General features: G+C 39.9%; 1 protein-coding gene across 4 annotated transcripts in view; it reads right to left on the bottom strand.

The window, feature by feature from the left end:
* The window catches only part of tnr (tenascin R (restrictin, janusin)), a 185,759-nt gene that overhangs the window by 4,875 nt on the left and 165,448 nt on the right, over positions 1–15,436 (bottom strand). For all 4 annotated transcript variants that reach the window (XM_034887208.1, XM_034887210.1, XM_034887211.1 and 1 more), the window contains 4 exons: positions 10,031–10,161; positions 5,969–6,101; positions 4,973–5,124; positions 4,667–4,763 (listed from right to left, as the gene is read on the bottom strand). In XM_034887208.1, coding sequence (XP_034743099.1) covers positions 4,667–4,763; positions 4,973–5,124; positions 5,969–6,101; positions 10,031–10,161 — 513 coding nt within the window. The remainder of the gene's footprint in view (positions 1–4,666; positions 4,764–4,972; positions 5,125–5,968; positions 6,102–10,030; positions 10,162–15,436) is intronic.

Raw genomic sequence — 15,436 nt, 5'->3', positions numbered from 1 at the left:
CTCCACCGTAGCAGATGTGAGGCTCGTGTGAACCCTGACAGACGATAAGAGCCCACACCGGCCTGAGAGATTGGAACTGCCTTCACTATCAGATTACAATAAGCACCCAATTGGAAAAGAGTCTCTTTTGCTGCTTAACCTTCAACTTGTACACTTTTTTTAACGTTGAAAAACGCTCTGGGAAACTCCAAAGAAAAAATAAAAATCCTCAAGCCTTTACTGATATGGAGTTGGACGTAGAAATATGAGAGAGCAGGGGAACTCTGGAAAGCAGACAATCCATGATACAACCCAAAAGTACTTAAGGTGACAGGGGAAAAGCAATTGTAATAAAATTATGTTCAACACTCTTCTAATTTACATCGTATAATATCACTGTATTATCAACAATTAATCTTGCAGCCATCTTTTTTTTTAACTGTCTTTTTCCTCCAACAGAGACTGCTCTATTCCAAACTGCAGCGATTAAAAATGCATTTTGACACACTATTGCACTCATACCCTATTATACAACCAATATTACCATCTTGTCACATTTTATTACCAGCCTTTCTCTCGCACTTACACAAAAGCAAACGGGGAAATTTAAAAAAAAAAGGAGAATGGGATAATGATCAGATATTTGCACACAGCCACGCTGGTTATTACATCATCAAATTGACATTGTGTCAAACGTAAAAACTGGCTGAGGTCAATGTGTAGGCCCTAGAGCAGCAGTAAAAACGACCGTTTTCAAACTGTAACAGATAATAATGAAAGCTTAATTTCCATATTCTTTATTGCTGATGGGTGATAAAAGGGTCTTTTAAAATCAATGTTTATGGTTCCATACTGTCCAATATATTGCTGTTCTGTGTGTAGAGGCGGTGATTAGCTAAATGTTCACTATAATAGCTCTCAATGGGCTTTGCCAGCGACCTAAGCTGTAAAAAGAAACATGAAGGTCCAATGGGTTCAGTTTGACGATTAGGGCTGCAAAATATATCGTTTTTTTTAATCTTCATCCAGATATCAACTGGTGCAATAAACACAGCGAAAGGCTGCAACATTTCACAAAAAACACAGAGATGTGGTGGGGTGGGGATGGCACATGGATATGACACATGCCTTTTATGTGGAAGTCCTGTTTTGATTCCCACTGTGAACATCAACCAATGTGCTCATGAGCAAGACATTTAACCCCTAGTTATTTGTAATTTAACTTCCCTAGTTAGGGGGGCTACCTCTGATATGCAGCAATTGTAAGTCGCTTTGGATAAACGTGTCAGCTAAATGACACGTAATGTGAAGATGTTTTTCTATTAGTATATATATAGTATAAAGATAGGATCAGGATAGAAAACTGCACTTGTCGTCATTTTTGTTTTAGTGGTGCCTTATAGATCCAATTTAATGATCAATCAAGACAGTTGGAAAATATTTCCTTGCATTTGTCTTAAATTCAACCAGAAATGTGTTGTATTTTAGCAGAAAACTGAAAGCAGCAGAAATGCAGAATGGAGTACACTTTAATATCTTTTATTTATTGTAAGTAAAATTGTTATTGCAATATTCCACAACATTACACATCTATATTTTCCTTACATCGTGCAGCCCTAATGACCATTCACTTTCTATTATTATTCACTTTCTAAGGACATGTTAAGGACACTTCTTATTAAATTAAATTGTTAAAAGCTATAGTTTCTGCCGCTGCCATGAGGAGTTCTAAGTAATGACAACAAACCTTGGCGAGTCCACATGATCCGAGCCTTCCAAAATCTCCATAAATCCATTAAACTTCAGAACTTCAGTTTCAGAGTAACCAGAGGGTCGCTTGTTCAAGTCCCCCGTACGGACAGAAGTACAGACTGTGGATTGGTTTCTGGAGAGATGCCACTTCACCTCCTGGGCACTGCCAGGTGCTTGAGCAAGGCAACTCCCAACCCCCCCAACCGCTCAGGGTGCTGGCAGCCCACTCACTCTGACATCTCTCCATTAGTGCATGACGGTCCTAAGCATGTGTGTGTGTGTGTTTCAGGCCTGCATGTAGTGAATACTTACAAAACAGAGTGTAAATTGTAATTTCCCTACTGGGGATCAATAAACAGTATAAATTATGAACTGAATCTATGGCATAGTTATACTTTCTTATTTTGATTTCTCAAAGCTTTTCTTGGAATATTGTTTCACGAACTTAGATGATACCTTACCAAATTTAATTAAGACAGAGAATAATAACAGCGGTAAAAAACACGAATATGAACTATTAACCATTCATCTATTCCATTCATATGCATAGATGTAAATAGAGAAAGCCGGTGGTGCAGGGCAGGCCCACAGTGTCGGACTCTGATAACCCTTGACCTGGATTACCAGGCAGGTTCAGGTGGCCGTTGCAAGCTGTCTTGACAGGACTGACTTTTCTGATGAACTCGCGAATCAACTGGAGTGTTATAATTAAATAAGCTATTGTATTAGCTGTGTTGTGCAACCCACAGATCGTCCCTTTGTGATTGGCCTCTTAACATCGGCTTTCTGTTTGGCGAGGAGGACACACATATGTAATTAAATTGCCCTTTGCCATGTTCTGTTGAGATTATGTATTTAATAAGGTAATGCTCTAATAGACCGATTTCACAGAAGACATTTCAAATTTATTCAACTGTTAATGTGCCAGTGCTCACAACACATAGATCAACGGACTAACAGGTCAGTTTGATACACTACGCTCGACATTTTGTGCTGTACTCTGTGCCGTGTTCCAAGCTAGCATGTTATCTGTAATCTGGCATCACGGGGAGAAGCTTTCACAGGAGCAAAGAGCAGCTCTTGATGCTCCACACCCTGAGGTTACATTAAGCTGCTTTTATGCACTAAGAGGACAGAGTACAGTAGAGGATAGAAGAAAGATGGGGGAAAGTACAACCTAGTAGTAGTAGGAGTAAAAAAGTAAAGCAAGACCCTAAAGACAGAAGGAGGTGCCCTCAACTAGTATACATCTAGAAGTGGTGAGAGGGCAGATTATTGTTGAGTCAGCTGAAGTGGAAACAGGTCAGATGAAATGTTGTACTCACTGAACCAGATAGGCTTTGGTGTTTTTAGATTTTAATGTACAATACAGTGAGCCGGGATCCCATTAGGTCTCTGTCAGAAACCATTGAAACATTGCTGTCATAGTTTAGCTCACTTTCTATACTATATACTGTGTGGTGCACAGAGAGATTTCTCTCCTACAGTGTACGGTGTGTTTAATGTTACAGTACAAAGATGTTAGTTCACTATTTCTCATTACTCCTCCTTTGCTTCAGTGAGTAATTTCTTCTACTCGTCTTTGAAATACAAAAACAAATTATTAAACTATACCACTAGACAGTAATCCATCTTGTCCTGTTTTGATAAAATGTAAGGTGCCACCTTTGAACACCTTTATGTAACTAAAGTAACAGGAGCAGCTGACATTATTTTTCAATTCGATAACACCGCAAACAACAGCTTTAAAAATAACTAGGAAATCTGACAACCCCAACAAGAACTGCAGGCTTTTGTACCAGACTCCATTATATTGTCAGCTCCTGTTCATGGGGTTGGATCTAAAATCTCTTTATGGTTTCACCTATTACAGTCACTAATGGACTACAGCGGGCCACAGCTATCTTCTGTTAAGACCAAATATTTTTCAGCTGCAAAGTAACAGCCTTCCCTCTGTGATGATGTGGTGATAATGCAATGCCATGAATCCCCCCCCCCCCATTGTTATTTAATTTCTCCAATCAAAAAGTTCAAAAACATTCATCTCAAGGTCTTGATTCACTTAATGAAATATTCATGTAATATTTCCTTTAATCATCTGCACCAAAACAATAACACAAAAAACTAGCCCATGAAGAAACATGACTGATTTGCACATTTTCTAATGAATATAATTATTGTTTCATAATAAGATTTTGGGGGAGGAAAACAATTCAGCAGTCCATCAAAATAGTGAGGATTTTCTGTTGTTTTGTCTTTGACACAGAGTGACATTAAAAACAATTACCAAGTCATTTCAGGGACAGATGAGCTTTCAGGGAATCCAGTAATGAATCGCACAGACTTTGTGAAGTCAAGTGCTAAAAGATGAAAAACAGACTAGCAGAATGGTTCTCCATCTTCATACAGAGTGAAAAATCTTACAAGAAAGGCTATACCGCCTGCGCAAGATATTGGAAACATCTGTCCTCTACATAAAATAGATGTATCAACTGAAACCAAGTGAACGCCAAGACCCTCTATTGATTACACCAATTAAATCTGCTTCAGTCACGGAGATGTGGTGTAGATACAGAGGGTAATACAGCCTTCACAGAACTGAACAAAATGGGAAGCAGATTGCAGCTTAATTTCAGCCCGCGGCCCATAAAATGCAGTGGAAATATAAAGTTGAGGGTGATTGGAAGTTTTAATAAGGCAGCAGAACACTTGACGTGAGTTTTCTAATACACTTACTTGTCAATCAGTATAATTTTAGGTTTATCAAGAAGCAAATCCTAACCAGTTCCTACCTTTATATTTGATTGAGGGAGACAGTACATCTACAGGAGCTGTTGCTTTGCCAGACATCAAAAACTGGACATGGTTATGGCCTTACTTTAGGTGAATCCTTGTAATACAGTTTTCCCTAAAGTAATTATCTTAAGATTCTTACCAAGCCAGAATTCATCCTCCAGGTTTCCAAAGCCGACCCGATAGTCACTCCACTTCCTGGAAAAGTCTGTCAGGCCGTTCTGACGACGCTGGAATACCTGAAACACCCCGTGTGTGACAAGATCAGAAAAATACAACCCGGTTGTTTGGACTTACATAGTTGAGATAGTTCAGTACTGTATGTGGTCCAACCAAATCTCCCTTACTCTTCTTCCTTTCTCTTAACCCTAACTGAGGTTTCTTAAATGTACACGTGACAAAAGTGCAATTGAAAGAAAGAGTGTCAGTAATCTTGACAGTGACTTACAATCCAGCCTCCTTCATCAGTGGTCATGTCGCAGTACACCTGCACGCCCTGGCTGGGGTCTCTGTTGATGTAAATGGTGTAGACGCCGCTCAGCGTCTCTCCATTCAGCAGGTGTTGGGCACAATTCTGAGGTGTTGCAAACAGACGACTCCCTGGAATGAAATAAAGGAGGTATGAGACATCTTTTAACTAAAACAGTTTGTAAAGATTTCTGTTGACTTCAAAGATTGATTTTAAAAGATTCAGTTATTAATATGTTTTTATCAAGAATGGAATAAATAACACTATCTGCCGAGCAGCAGACCAACCAAGTTAGCTGTAATATAATCTGTAGCACAGTGGAGCATTTAGCTGTTAAAGAGCAAATATTTTTCTCAGGAAGGTTAGGCTAAAAGTAGAGTGAATTACATTTATTATGCGACCAGAAACAGAACTCCAAATGAAGGTTTTGCAACTTTTTGATGTGATAATATTCCATTTGTGTGTTTACAGCTTTTCCTGCTGCCTCCAAGTGGTCAAAAATAATACATGAAAGTAAAACTGACAACTTGCAACACTTGTATTGCACAGCTTACTGCTATGTCAACTGCCGGGATGAAATAATGGATATTCATATTTGCTTTTGGCATGTTCACATGCTGTATATTCCAGCTGATTAGCAACTTCATGATGCTTCCTAAGTCTTGTTTGAGTGACATATCTAATTACACACTGGGCACACTGAAGATGAGAGAGTCCTATAGCTCTAGGATTGTGGACAGCCACCCTGCAGGTGCAGTCTCCATCACTATGCAACAGGGAAGAGTGATGAAAATTGTGTTTGACTACAGAGACCAATTATTGTGATCTTTTGTTATGGTGACTGTAATGGGAAACACTGTGCAGGAGGGGGAAAAAATCTGCTAGGCCAAGAAAACTCAACCGGTTAAATTCTCTTTCCAAACTTAAATCAAAGAATACAAAGACATAATGTATGTGTGTGTGTGTGTACTGTACCTGTAGTGAAGGTAGTGGAGACTACAGCGCTTGTGTCAAGTCCTCTTGCAGCCTGGAGCTTGACAGTGTACTCTGTGGTCTCAGCCAGTCCCTCCAGTCGAATCCAGGTGTCCTCTGCATCCAGGATCAGCTCCTAGCAAACACACACACACACACACACACACACACACAGTGTTAAAAGACACTACGTGAAGAAATTGTCTTGTATAAAAAACAATGATTTAATGTGTATTCAGTATAAACCTCAGGGTAAAATTATATCAGAATCCCCACAAGTCACTGATAAAACATTGAATGGAGCTTGTGAGTTTTTAAAGGACCTATGGCAACAAAGAAACCTTCAAGCTATTTTTGTTCAGGATAAGCTTGGCAGCTTGCTTTGTGGGTTTCAGGTTTATTTAGAGGAACTGAAAAAAGCATATTAGGTCAATTTAAATACTGTAAATACGTAAGTTGACTGTTCATATATGGAACATTTAAATGAAAAAAATGAAAATAAAGTATTTTATTATTTTTAGTGTTTGGTTTATTTGGATTTTTTATCCAAATAAATCTGTACTTTAAAAGCAAAAAGAAGAACTTATAATGTTATAACTAATATTCTTTTGTTTTGTAAAAAAGATGTCTTGTTCTCCCTTGTGGGATAGACTGGATGACACAGAAATAAAAACTAAGTAGTAACATTGACTCTTCAACTGACTGCAGAACACTGCCTGTGGGTTTTCTTTCCCATGTAAAAAAGTGACATAGCCATTGAAAATACAGACGGGGAAGAGAAGGGAGGATGGAGAGAACAAGATAAGAGACTATCGGACAGCCAAGCTGCGAAGCAATCAGGAAACACACATTGCTATTTTTGGTAAAGAAGTCCCGGTTCAACGGTCCAGTACAGTTACTTCCCTTTGTATTTGACAAAACGTCTTGCATTGAGCAAGTCTTAAGGTGTAACGGCGTTTGACGTAGTACAAAACCTCAATTGATGAACAGAAACTTGAACTTGTCTTTAAATGTGTGCATGTGTGCTACAGTTTTCCCTGAATACACATTAATTATGAATAAGTAAAAATGAAATATTCAACCAGTTTGGAAAAAAAATCAAACATTTCTGGGCAATATGTCTATGTGAATTATGCAGGGAGACAGCTGGTAAATGGTGTCTCTCAGACATGTCCCCAACAGGCTTCCAGGGTCAAGATTCTTAATGCAAGCAAAAAAGGCCTTGTTTTATGATACATACCTTCTGTGTGTGTGTGTGTGTGTATTTATCCTGGTGTTTGACTGGGGATATCTTTATTATTCCAGGCATGGACATAACCACAGTGATACAAGCATTTACAAACCGCTAAGTATATGCTAATTAGATAAGAAATTAATCTCACTCCTATGTAAATTATGAAAGTCCATTATGTCTGTAAGAGGGGAAAGCTGGTTGAACACCTGTGAGTCTGTGGTTAGATTACAGCCGAGGTAACGCTGCCTCATAGTTTCAGCCAAGCCAGACCTCAAGTAAAGACAACCAGAGAAAACCTCCCAACAAGTACTTCAATCTACTGCAGCGATCATTTTTGCTCTGAGCATGTGATACGACTCATTTCTTGTTGAACGATATGCATTCAAAATGTGACACTTGTTGAGGCGGCTCATCATGGTGAATGAAGATGTATATAAAAATCTAAAAGAAATTATCACAGTTGGCTAGAAGAATGAAAAATGAAATTGATTTTCAAAAGTGGGTTTGTAGGACCTTTCAGATTTCCAGAGACAATTTCTGTTTAATGCACCAGTTTATTACGAAACTGTATGTAATTAACAATGAAGAAAATTCATATAAGCAGCTGTTAATATTTTTATTACAAAAGGAAGAAAAAAGATATTGAATACATGAAGACTTATTATAAATGTTCCTTTTCCTCTCAGCCTCTAAAAGGGCCGTGTCAGTGTCCCATGTTGATTAATAGCTACAGTATGGGCCAACAGTGTTTTTGTTTGCAGTAGTAGTGAGGAGTGAGGACAGCACCAACACCAATATCTAAACAGACCAATGTTACATTCCCAGGTAAATGTTTAGGCTGTTTAATGTCCCGCAGTTGACTGCAAACGGATGTCAGTGAACTGACGTCTGTGGTTTGTTTGGTTGCTCATTCAGCTACCCAAAGTGCAACAGAAGACATGTGTCCTTGTTTGTTAGACAGTTAAGCCAAATGTATTTGTAAGTTGGATGAAAAGTTGTTGTTCAAAGTCTGTGGCTCTCGTTTTGTGTAGCAGGCTGCTGATTGGTTGTTAGTTAGTACGACCATCTGCCTATGATAGAACAGTTAAGTTACTGGTTTATGCAAATATAGTTTAAAATTAAACTGGTCTATCATTTTTTCTTTAATGCTGAAAAAAGTAGTACCATAAAGAAATCAAAAAGTTTTGAATAATAAGTTATACCTTTTGGATAGTGATTTGTATGCTGTAGCTATGTACAGTATGTATTATGCAGATATGTATGCTGTAGGAGAACCATAATTGTAAAAAAAATGTCATTCCTGTTTGACTTTAACATGCAAATACATGTCTAGGAAATAGCATATAACATGTAATAAATACCTATAACACATAATATTTCTAGACAAACCATGGTTTTGGGGAAATGGCTGAAAAGGCAGAACATTGGATCAACAGTGTGAAGAAAGTGATCCTTTCTACAACGCTGGTAGAAGTCTGTTTGATATGGAATCGACTGAAATCTGAATTTTTAGCGTTGCATTTTTTGTGCATGAGTGACACCCGATGGTCAACCACACAGCAGTACCACACATTCAAGGTCAGTGTGTGTGTGTGTGTGTGTGTGTGTTTGTGTGTGTGTTTGTGTGTGTGTGTGTGTGTTCACATTTGCACCTGTGTGCACGCATGCTGACATCATGCTAATTTCTTAGTTTAAGAAATAACAATATTAATTTTTCACAATATCAGTGTTCAACTCACACTGTTATTTACAGATCCAAATCCTTTAATATTGTTTAATATCTAAATTCAATCCTATTTTCAGTAATATCATAATAAAGATCTTAAAAGTAAATGTTCTTCTATATTTTTGTATTTTTTAAATGACCAGATATAGAAGTCCACACTTCAGTGGTCAGTGTAGCCTGATAGTCCCCTGTTGGTAACATAGGCATGTGTGTGTGTGTGTGTGTGTGTGTGTGTGTGTGTGTGTGATTGCGTGCGTGTATGTTTTTTTTTTACTGTTCCTTTACAAGATCGGGACACTACGGTGGGCATTGAAGGCGAGAGTCTGTGTGCATCTGGTTACAAGTGTGCGCTTGTGTGTAAGACACCTAATTGCCAATGAAAGAGTCTTTTGCAGAGCATCATGGGAAATGGTTCTAGCCAAGACGTTAACAGGCGTGCTGCGTTCCACACAGCTCCTACTAATGTGCTTTATTACCATTACTCAGCCACATCAAAAGGTTTAATCAAAATAAACAATGTCTCTTTTGAGACACATTAAAGTAATATCTCTATTAGATAGGCAATTTCACTGCACAGTTCCCTAGTGTGTACATCAATCTGTGGGTTTGTGTTTCCCCCAAATGCTAGCATGCTCCACATCAAGGAATTATATGATTGAAAGATAAAATTTGGATTTTGAAGTACTTGTTATAAAGTAACACACATCCTGCCTTCTAGTTGTTTCCCTGAAAAGTGTTAAACTCTGCTATAATAAGTTGATTAAATTGGGAAATGTTTTTCTACTTTGCAGAAATCCAAGAAGGGGTTTCAATATGCCTTCCAGTATCTGCAAAATTACATTTCTATTTTCAGGTGTGTGGATTAACAAAAGTACATCTTATCTCCCTGACACATGTTTGCAACTGTAGCATGAATACAGGATTTGAGTAGATGGAGTGTAAATAAGGAAACACATTTTGGCTGCAGATAAAAAGTTAACATACATGGAATTACCAAATATAGGATTTGTGTGTGTTTGAGTGTGTGTGAGTGTGTGTGTGTTTGTGTGTGTGTTTGTGTGAGAGAGAGTTGAGACACAGGTGTTAAGCCATGTGTGCTACTTACTTTGCGGCTGCCGTCGGTTGACTTGTAGGTAAGCATGTAGTTGTCAATTTCTGCGATTGGCGGTTGCCAGGAGATGAGAGCGCTGCGGTGATTCACTTCACTGGCTGTCAGGTTCAGGGGTGCGTCCATGGCTACCAGAAATAGAGAAAATATCAACTTAGTGCCAAACAAGGAATGTTTTCAGGATATCTTCTATACCTACAACGTACTGTAGTTCTCACATAATGACAGGTGTCATTTGTCAGTCCACTTTTACAAACCGCCATTCCTCATTGTGTTTCACAGTTTTATGGGTGCACAGTTGTCAGAGTGGAGTGAGTAAATACTTGGTATTGATAGTAAGAAAACTGCTGAAGAAATGTTCACAGTTACCATGTTCAAAAACATGTGACTGTGCCATGCTCCAACCTAGTCTTGTGTGACTAGGCCACAGACATGACCACATTTGAAAAGGTTAAGTTAAAGTTCCAATATGTGCTCATTCATGTTTAATTATTTCCACCAACTAATCAAAGTATTGTCGTACACGTATAAATCTGCATTCAGAATACAAACGAGTGACTCGCTCATACACTGCCGGTCAAAAGTTTGGGGTCACTTAGAAATTTCCATTGCACTCCATTATAGACAGAATCCCAGCTGAGATCAGTTGCCTTGTTTTTTTAACCAGGGCAGCAGTTTCCAGATTACATTATGTGCTTACATAATTGCAAAATGAGTCTTCAATGTTTCCTCAGTTAGTTTTTTAAAAATGATATCAGATTAGTGAACAGAATGTGCCTTTGGAACATTGGATGCATGTTTGCTGATAATGGGCAATGTAGATATTTCATTAAAGATCAGCCACCCACTTAAATCGGCTGTTTTTCTTTCTATAATGGAGGGGAATGGAAATTTGCCATGTTGTGCCTCCATCTTTAAAACACATTAGCCAAAGAGGAACAAACCTCCACGTTTTGCGCTTTTACACTTAGTGGCAGCATGATGAGTGTCAGGGAGGGGGGGAAGATTACTCAGCAACTGCTGGCAGATTTGAAAGCCAGTTGCAGCTGGAGCATCACGCCTATTCTCTAGGACACGTAACGGAGTCGCCAAGGAAGTAAAAAAAAACACACACACTTTCCAGAACATGCAAGGCACAAGTATTTTATTAAATAAATTTGGCCCAATTCCAAAGTGACCCCAGAGGACTAAGGACTAAAGACTCACAGACTTCATTGATCTTGGGTGCTAACTGAGTGAGTGTGTGAGGCCACATGGGCTCAGATAGGTATAAATGGGACTGGGACAGCACTCCACGAGATGTTACCTTGGCGACGTTTGATAAAGATGTTGCTGACACTTTCCGGTTTGAGTAGTTTCATTTAAGTTTTTCGCTTTCCACACAGCCAAGGCACAGGAGGTGGCTGCCTGATTTGAATTTTTTTCAAACTTGTTTTACCCGCATGGTCGTGTCTCATTATGTTGTTTGTTTACCTTTGAAATTTCCAGATTTCCCTATGGTCTCCTCGGTAAACGCTTGAAGCTTTGGGAGATTCCCTTTGGTGAAGTCTGCATCAATGCAGACTCAAGGAAAGGGATTTGAAAGTGTGTACTTAAACCCTCACGCCCTTTGATATTCGACATTGGGACAACCCTAAGCCCTTACAAATTTCGCGAGAACGCAAACCAAAGTCCGTGAGTCTGTGAGTCCGGACTTAGGGATTGGGCCATTATCTTTTATATATGGTAACAAACTGAACACAAGGTCTGGTGTCCTGCAGGTTTTTGATCATCTTATAGATATGAACAACAAGCTGTGGCTGACTCACTATCAGCAGAGGAAGTACCAGGCAACACTATCAACAGCCTGTCCAATTCGGCCATCTTAAAGATGCTAAAAACCTTGAAATTAGAGCCCCAGATAATCTGCAGGGTAGCATCAACACAGACCTGTATGGAGTTAACTGGCCAAGCCACAGCAAAGCACATAAACGGCATTGGCCCTTTTTTTAAATTCACAGGCTGACTGTGCAGCCTTGGACAGGTTTTCTCTCTGGATCAGACCAGCGAACATTCCCGTTTTTCTGGGGTTTCTCCTGTATTTTAAGGCTATCTCCAAATGCCCTCCCGTTTTAATGTTTCTCCCAGGAAACTCCCTGTGAAAAGGCTGCCTTTCTCCCTTTTCACTAGGATTCACTCTTTAGTTTGTTACTTTATTATTTGACATAGGCCTGTTTGGCAGGTTTATTGGTTTGTGGTGTTTTGCTAAGGTTCTGCTTGTGATGTGGGGAGTAGAGCAGCTGCTCACCAGCTTAATCAGGGAGAGTGCATGCATGTTTGCCTCATTAGGTCCTTTCTCTAGGGAGTGGGCTGGGCAATTCTAAAATGTAGAACAATATGTAATATAGTTCTGCAGTAAATTACATTTTTTATAATATTTAGGGTGCCTATTGTAGTGGGTGAGCATACAGTATATGTATAAAGTAAAGTCAGCAGTAACTGATCTATCCAATTGTAATGTTTTGAGAAACTTAAGTGTTAGCGTTGCTTGCTCAGGTTGGCTCACCCTATAATCACCTGTGTAGGTGGTATGGTCCAATTAGGGACGGCTGTATTAAAAGGGCATCAGAAGACGGTGAAAGAGAGACTGGAGTGTCTCAACTTGCTGAGCGGTTGTAAATGGAGAATTATTGAGATAGAGAATTTTAGTTTGTTTTTTCGTAAGTCTTTTTCTTTATGGGAGTGTGCCGGCTGATGTATTTCACAGCACAACATTCCACGTTTGCTGTCGGTTGTGTTTTCACCCCATCGCCACCCAACCTCAGTGTGGATGTGCGCAGCAAGGCCCATTTTTCACACTCCCATAATTTGCATGGCCTTTAAACTTTGTTATGTCATGCACAGATCCAGAAATTCTGTATGTTTGTCTGTCGCGTGTGAGCAGTGGCTCTCTGCGCAGGCAAACGGACAAGCTTACATAACGTAGCAGTTACATTGGCTGTTTTATATGAAGGTAAATATGGTGCAAAAGTGAGAGCGCTTAGATGCGACATGAGCACTTGTAATATGACTTGAGAGCTTGTAAAATAAATCTGTACTCGTAGATGCGATGTGAGTACTTGTAAAATATGTCTTGAGAGCTTATTAAAAAAAACTGTACACGTTTTTCTTTTTTTTCTTTTTTACTTGAGTCACTTTTTCAGTACAACCACAACTCAGTGATTCCAACCTCTCAAATCAGTGACTGCAATGTGCTCTCTCGTATCACACCGCGGCGAGTCTGCACTCTCAACTTTTGCAACACTTCTTGCGGTACATTTGGTGCAAAACTAATATGTACCTGTGGACTCAGTCTGCGGAGCTTTGAGCCGACAGGACAACCGGGTACAGCCGGGTTTCTATCGCCTGACGAGGGACAACTCTGTCCAGCTTATTTATGTAGCATGAAAGCTAGCGTTAGCTAACTAGCAGCCAGCACGCTTCTAAATACTGAAAAAAACTTTTCATTGTCTCAACACTTTTGTCAACTGAAACCCTGCCGGTGGGCTCCAGGTCCTGCAGCCGCAGACAGACCGCCGTCAGTGGGGCTTGGCCCGCGTGGAAACATCGCTAGAAAGATCCGCTGCCGACCTTGACGTGATCTGATCCCCAGCGGGACACGGAGACCTCGAGATCTGGTAGCAGAAGCACAGCCCCCCTGGAGTCCACCGCCAGTGTTGGTGGAATAGCAAGCTAGCGTTAGCAAAACTAACCAACAAGCACGCTTACAAATAATCAAATTTTATTAATTTAATTAAAAGGCAGGCGTTATACCCACGTATGGTGGTCCGTCCGCGGCTGCAGGACCTGGAGCTCACCGGCAGTGTTTCAGTTTGACTGTTAAAAGTGTAAGAATAACTAAAATATATTTATTTATAAGCGGGGTTAGTTCGCTAACGCTAGATTTCTATTCCACCAACACTGGCGGTGATCTTAGGGGGGTTGTGCCGCTGCTAGTTTCAGCTCAAAATGTCAAGTGAAGGAGACTCCCTATAATCGACTATTCTTTAATTTTTATTTTTTGGGGCTTTCTCACCTGTATTTGACAGGACAGCTAGGTGAGAGAGAGGGAGAAGACTTGCAGGAAATTCTTGTAGGTCGGATTCAAACCCTGGACCTTAGACTATATGTGCACCTGCACTACCCACTGATCCAACCCGGCCAGACATAATGGACTATTCTACATTAAACAGGAAACAAAATGTGACAGCTGGAAGCCAAACATAGGTTAGTGCCATCAAATAAAAAAGTAAGATATTTTATTCTAAATATTACAATGGGAAGAGATCTCTTCATATGTACTTTCTGAGAAATAAAAAAAAAGATAGGAAAAAAAAGAGGTAGATCAGAACAGGTTGACAATGGGGCCTTCATGCACTTATACTGTTAACGTACAGTATTCCTTGAGGTGGGTAAAATCCCCAGGCCAGTAATCCTAAATCCCCAAAGGACGGAGAGACGGGAGCAGTGGGACACTTTCCATGTTTAGTCACAATGTATCACAGCCTCAAAAGCATTCAAGCCCTTAATCAGCAATCCCACCCAAGTTTTACTGTACATTACATCACACCATCCGAGTTTATATTTGGTTCCTGCACAGCTTTAAACAAGGTGTGATTATAGTGTCTTGATAGCTTAACCACATCACAAGAAGACTCACCTCAATTTCCCCACCTTACATCACCCTTTTTGAGTCAATATGTGATCTTCTGACATGGTAGCAGGAGCACTGACACGCTGTAACCTCATTTTAGTGCATGATAGAAAATAGATGACCTTCTATTTTGAAAATCTGTTTCCCGGAGTTACATCACGACTCTGGGGCACACTGTCAGCCAGTTACAAAACAGCGCTCTGAGTAGGGGAGTCAGGGACTCTGAAACAAGTTCTGCACTTTGTGTGCTGTGCAATCTAACATCACCGTTGTGAATATGAGATAAAGATATCAACTGAAAGGCCGTCTCTTTCTGTGATTCCCTCTGTTTGACTTTTCTCACCTTTTTTTTCTTTCCTCTGTAGTGGGCTGAACCTTTTACTCCCTCTGAGGACTTCTCAACTTTAGGTTAAACATCTAACCCTCAATTGAACCCAGTTCTCCCACAAGTCTGAACACACACACACACACACACACACACACACACACACACACACACACACACACACACACACACTCACTCTTCTTGTTTAAATCCTTGTCTGTGTGCACATCTGGAAAGATCAATGACAGCTCCGTAATTAGCCGTGTGTACCCGCCTTGATAACCTCTGAAAAGAAGCAGGGTGTCTTCTCTCAGGGACAGTGATGGACAGATCCACGGTGTGTGACAGGGGGATGTAGAGAGATGGACAGAGAGGGATGGGGAGGAAAATCAAGGGAACAAAGAGA

The sequence above is a fragment of the Etheostoma cragini genome, chromosome 12 (genome assembly GCF_013103735.1).
Source record: "Etheostoma cragini isolate CJK2018 chromosome 12, CSU_Ecrag_1.0, whole genome shotgun sequence".
Lineage (NCBI taxonomy): Eukaryota > Metazoa > Chordata > Actinopteri > Perciformes > Percidae > Etheostoma > Etheostoma cragini.
Note: the sequence above shows the minus strand (reverse complement) of the source record. Positions and strands in the feature narration are given on the sequence as shown.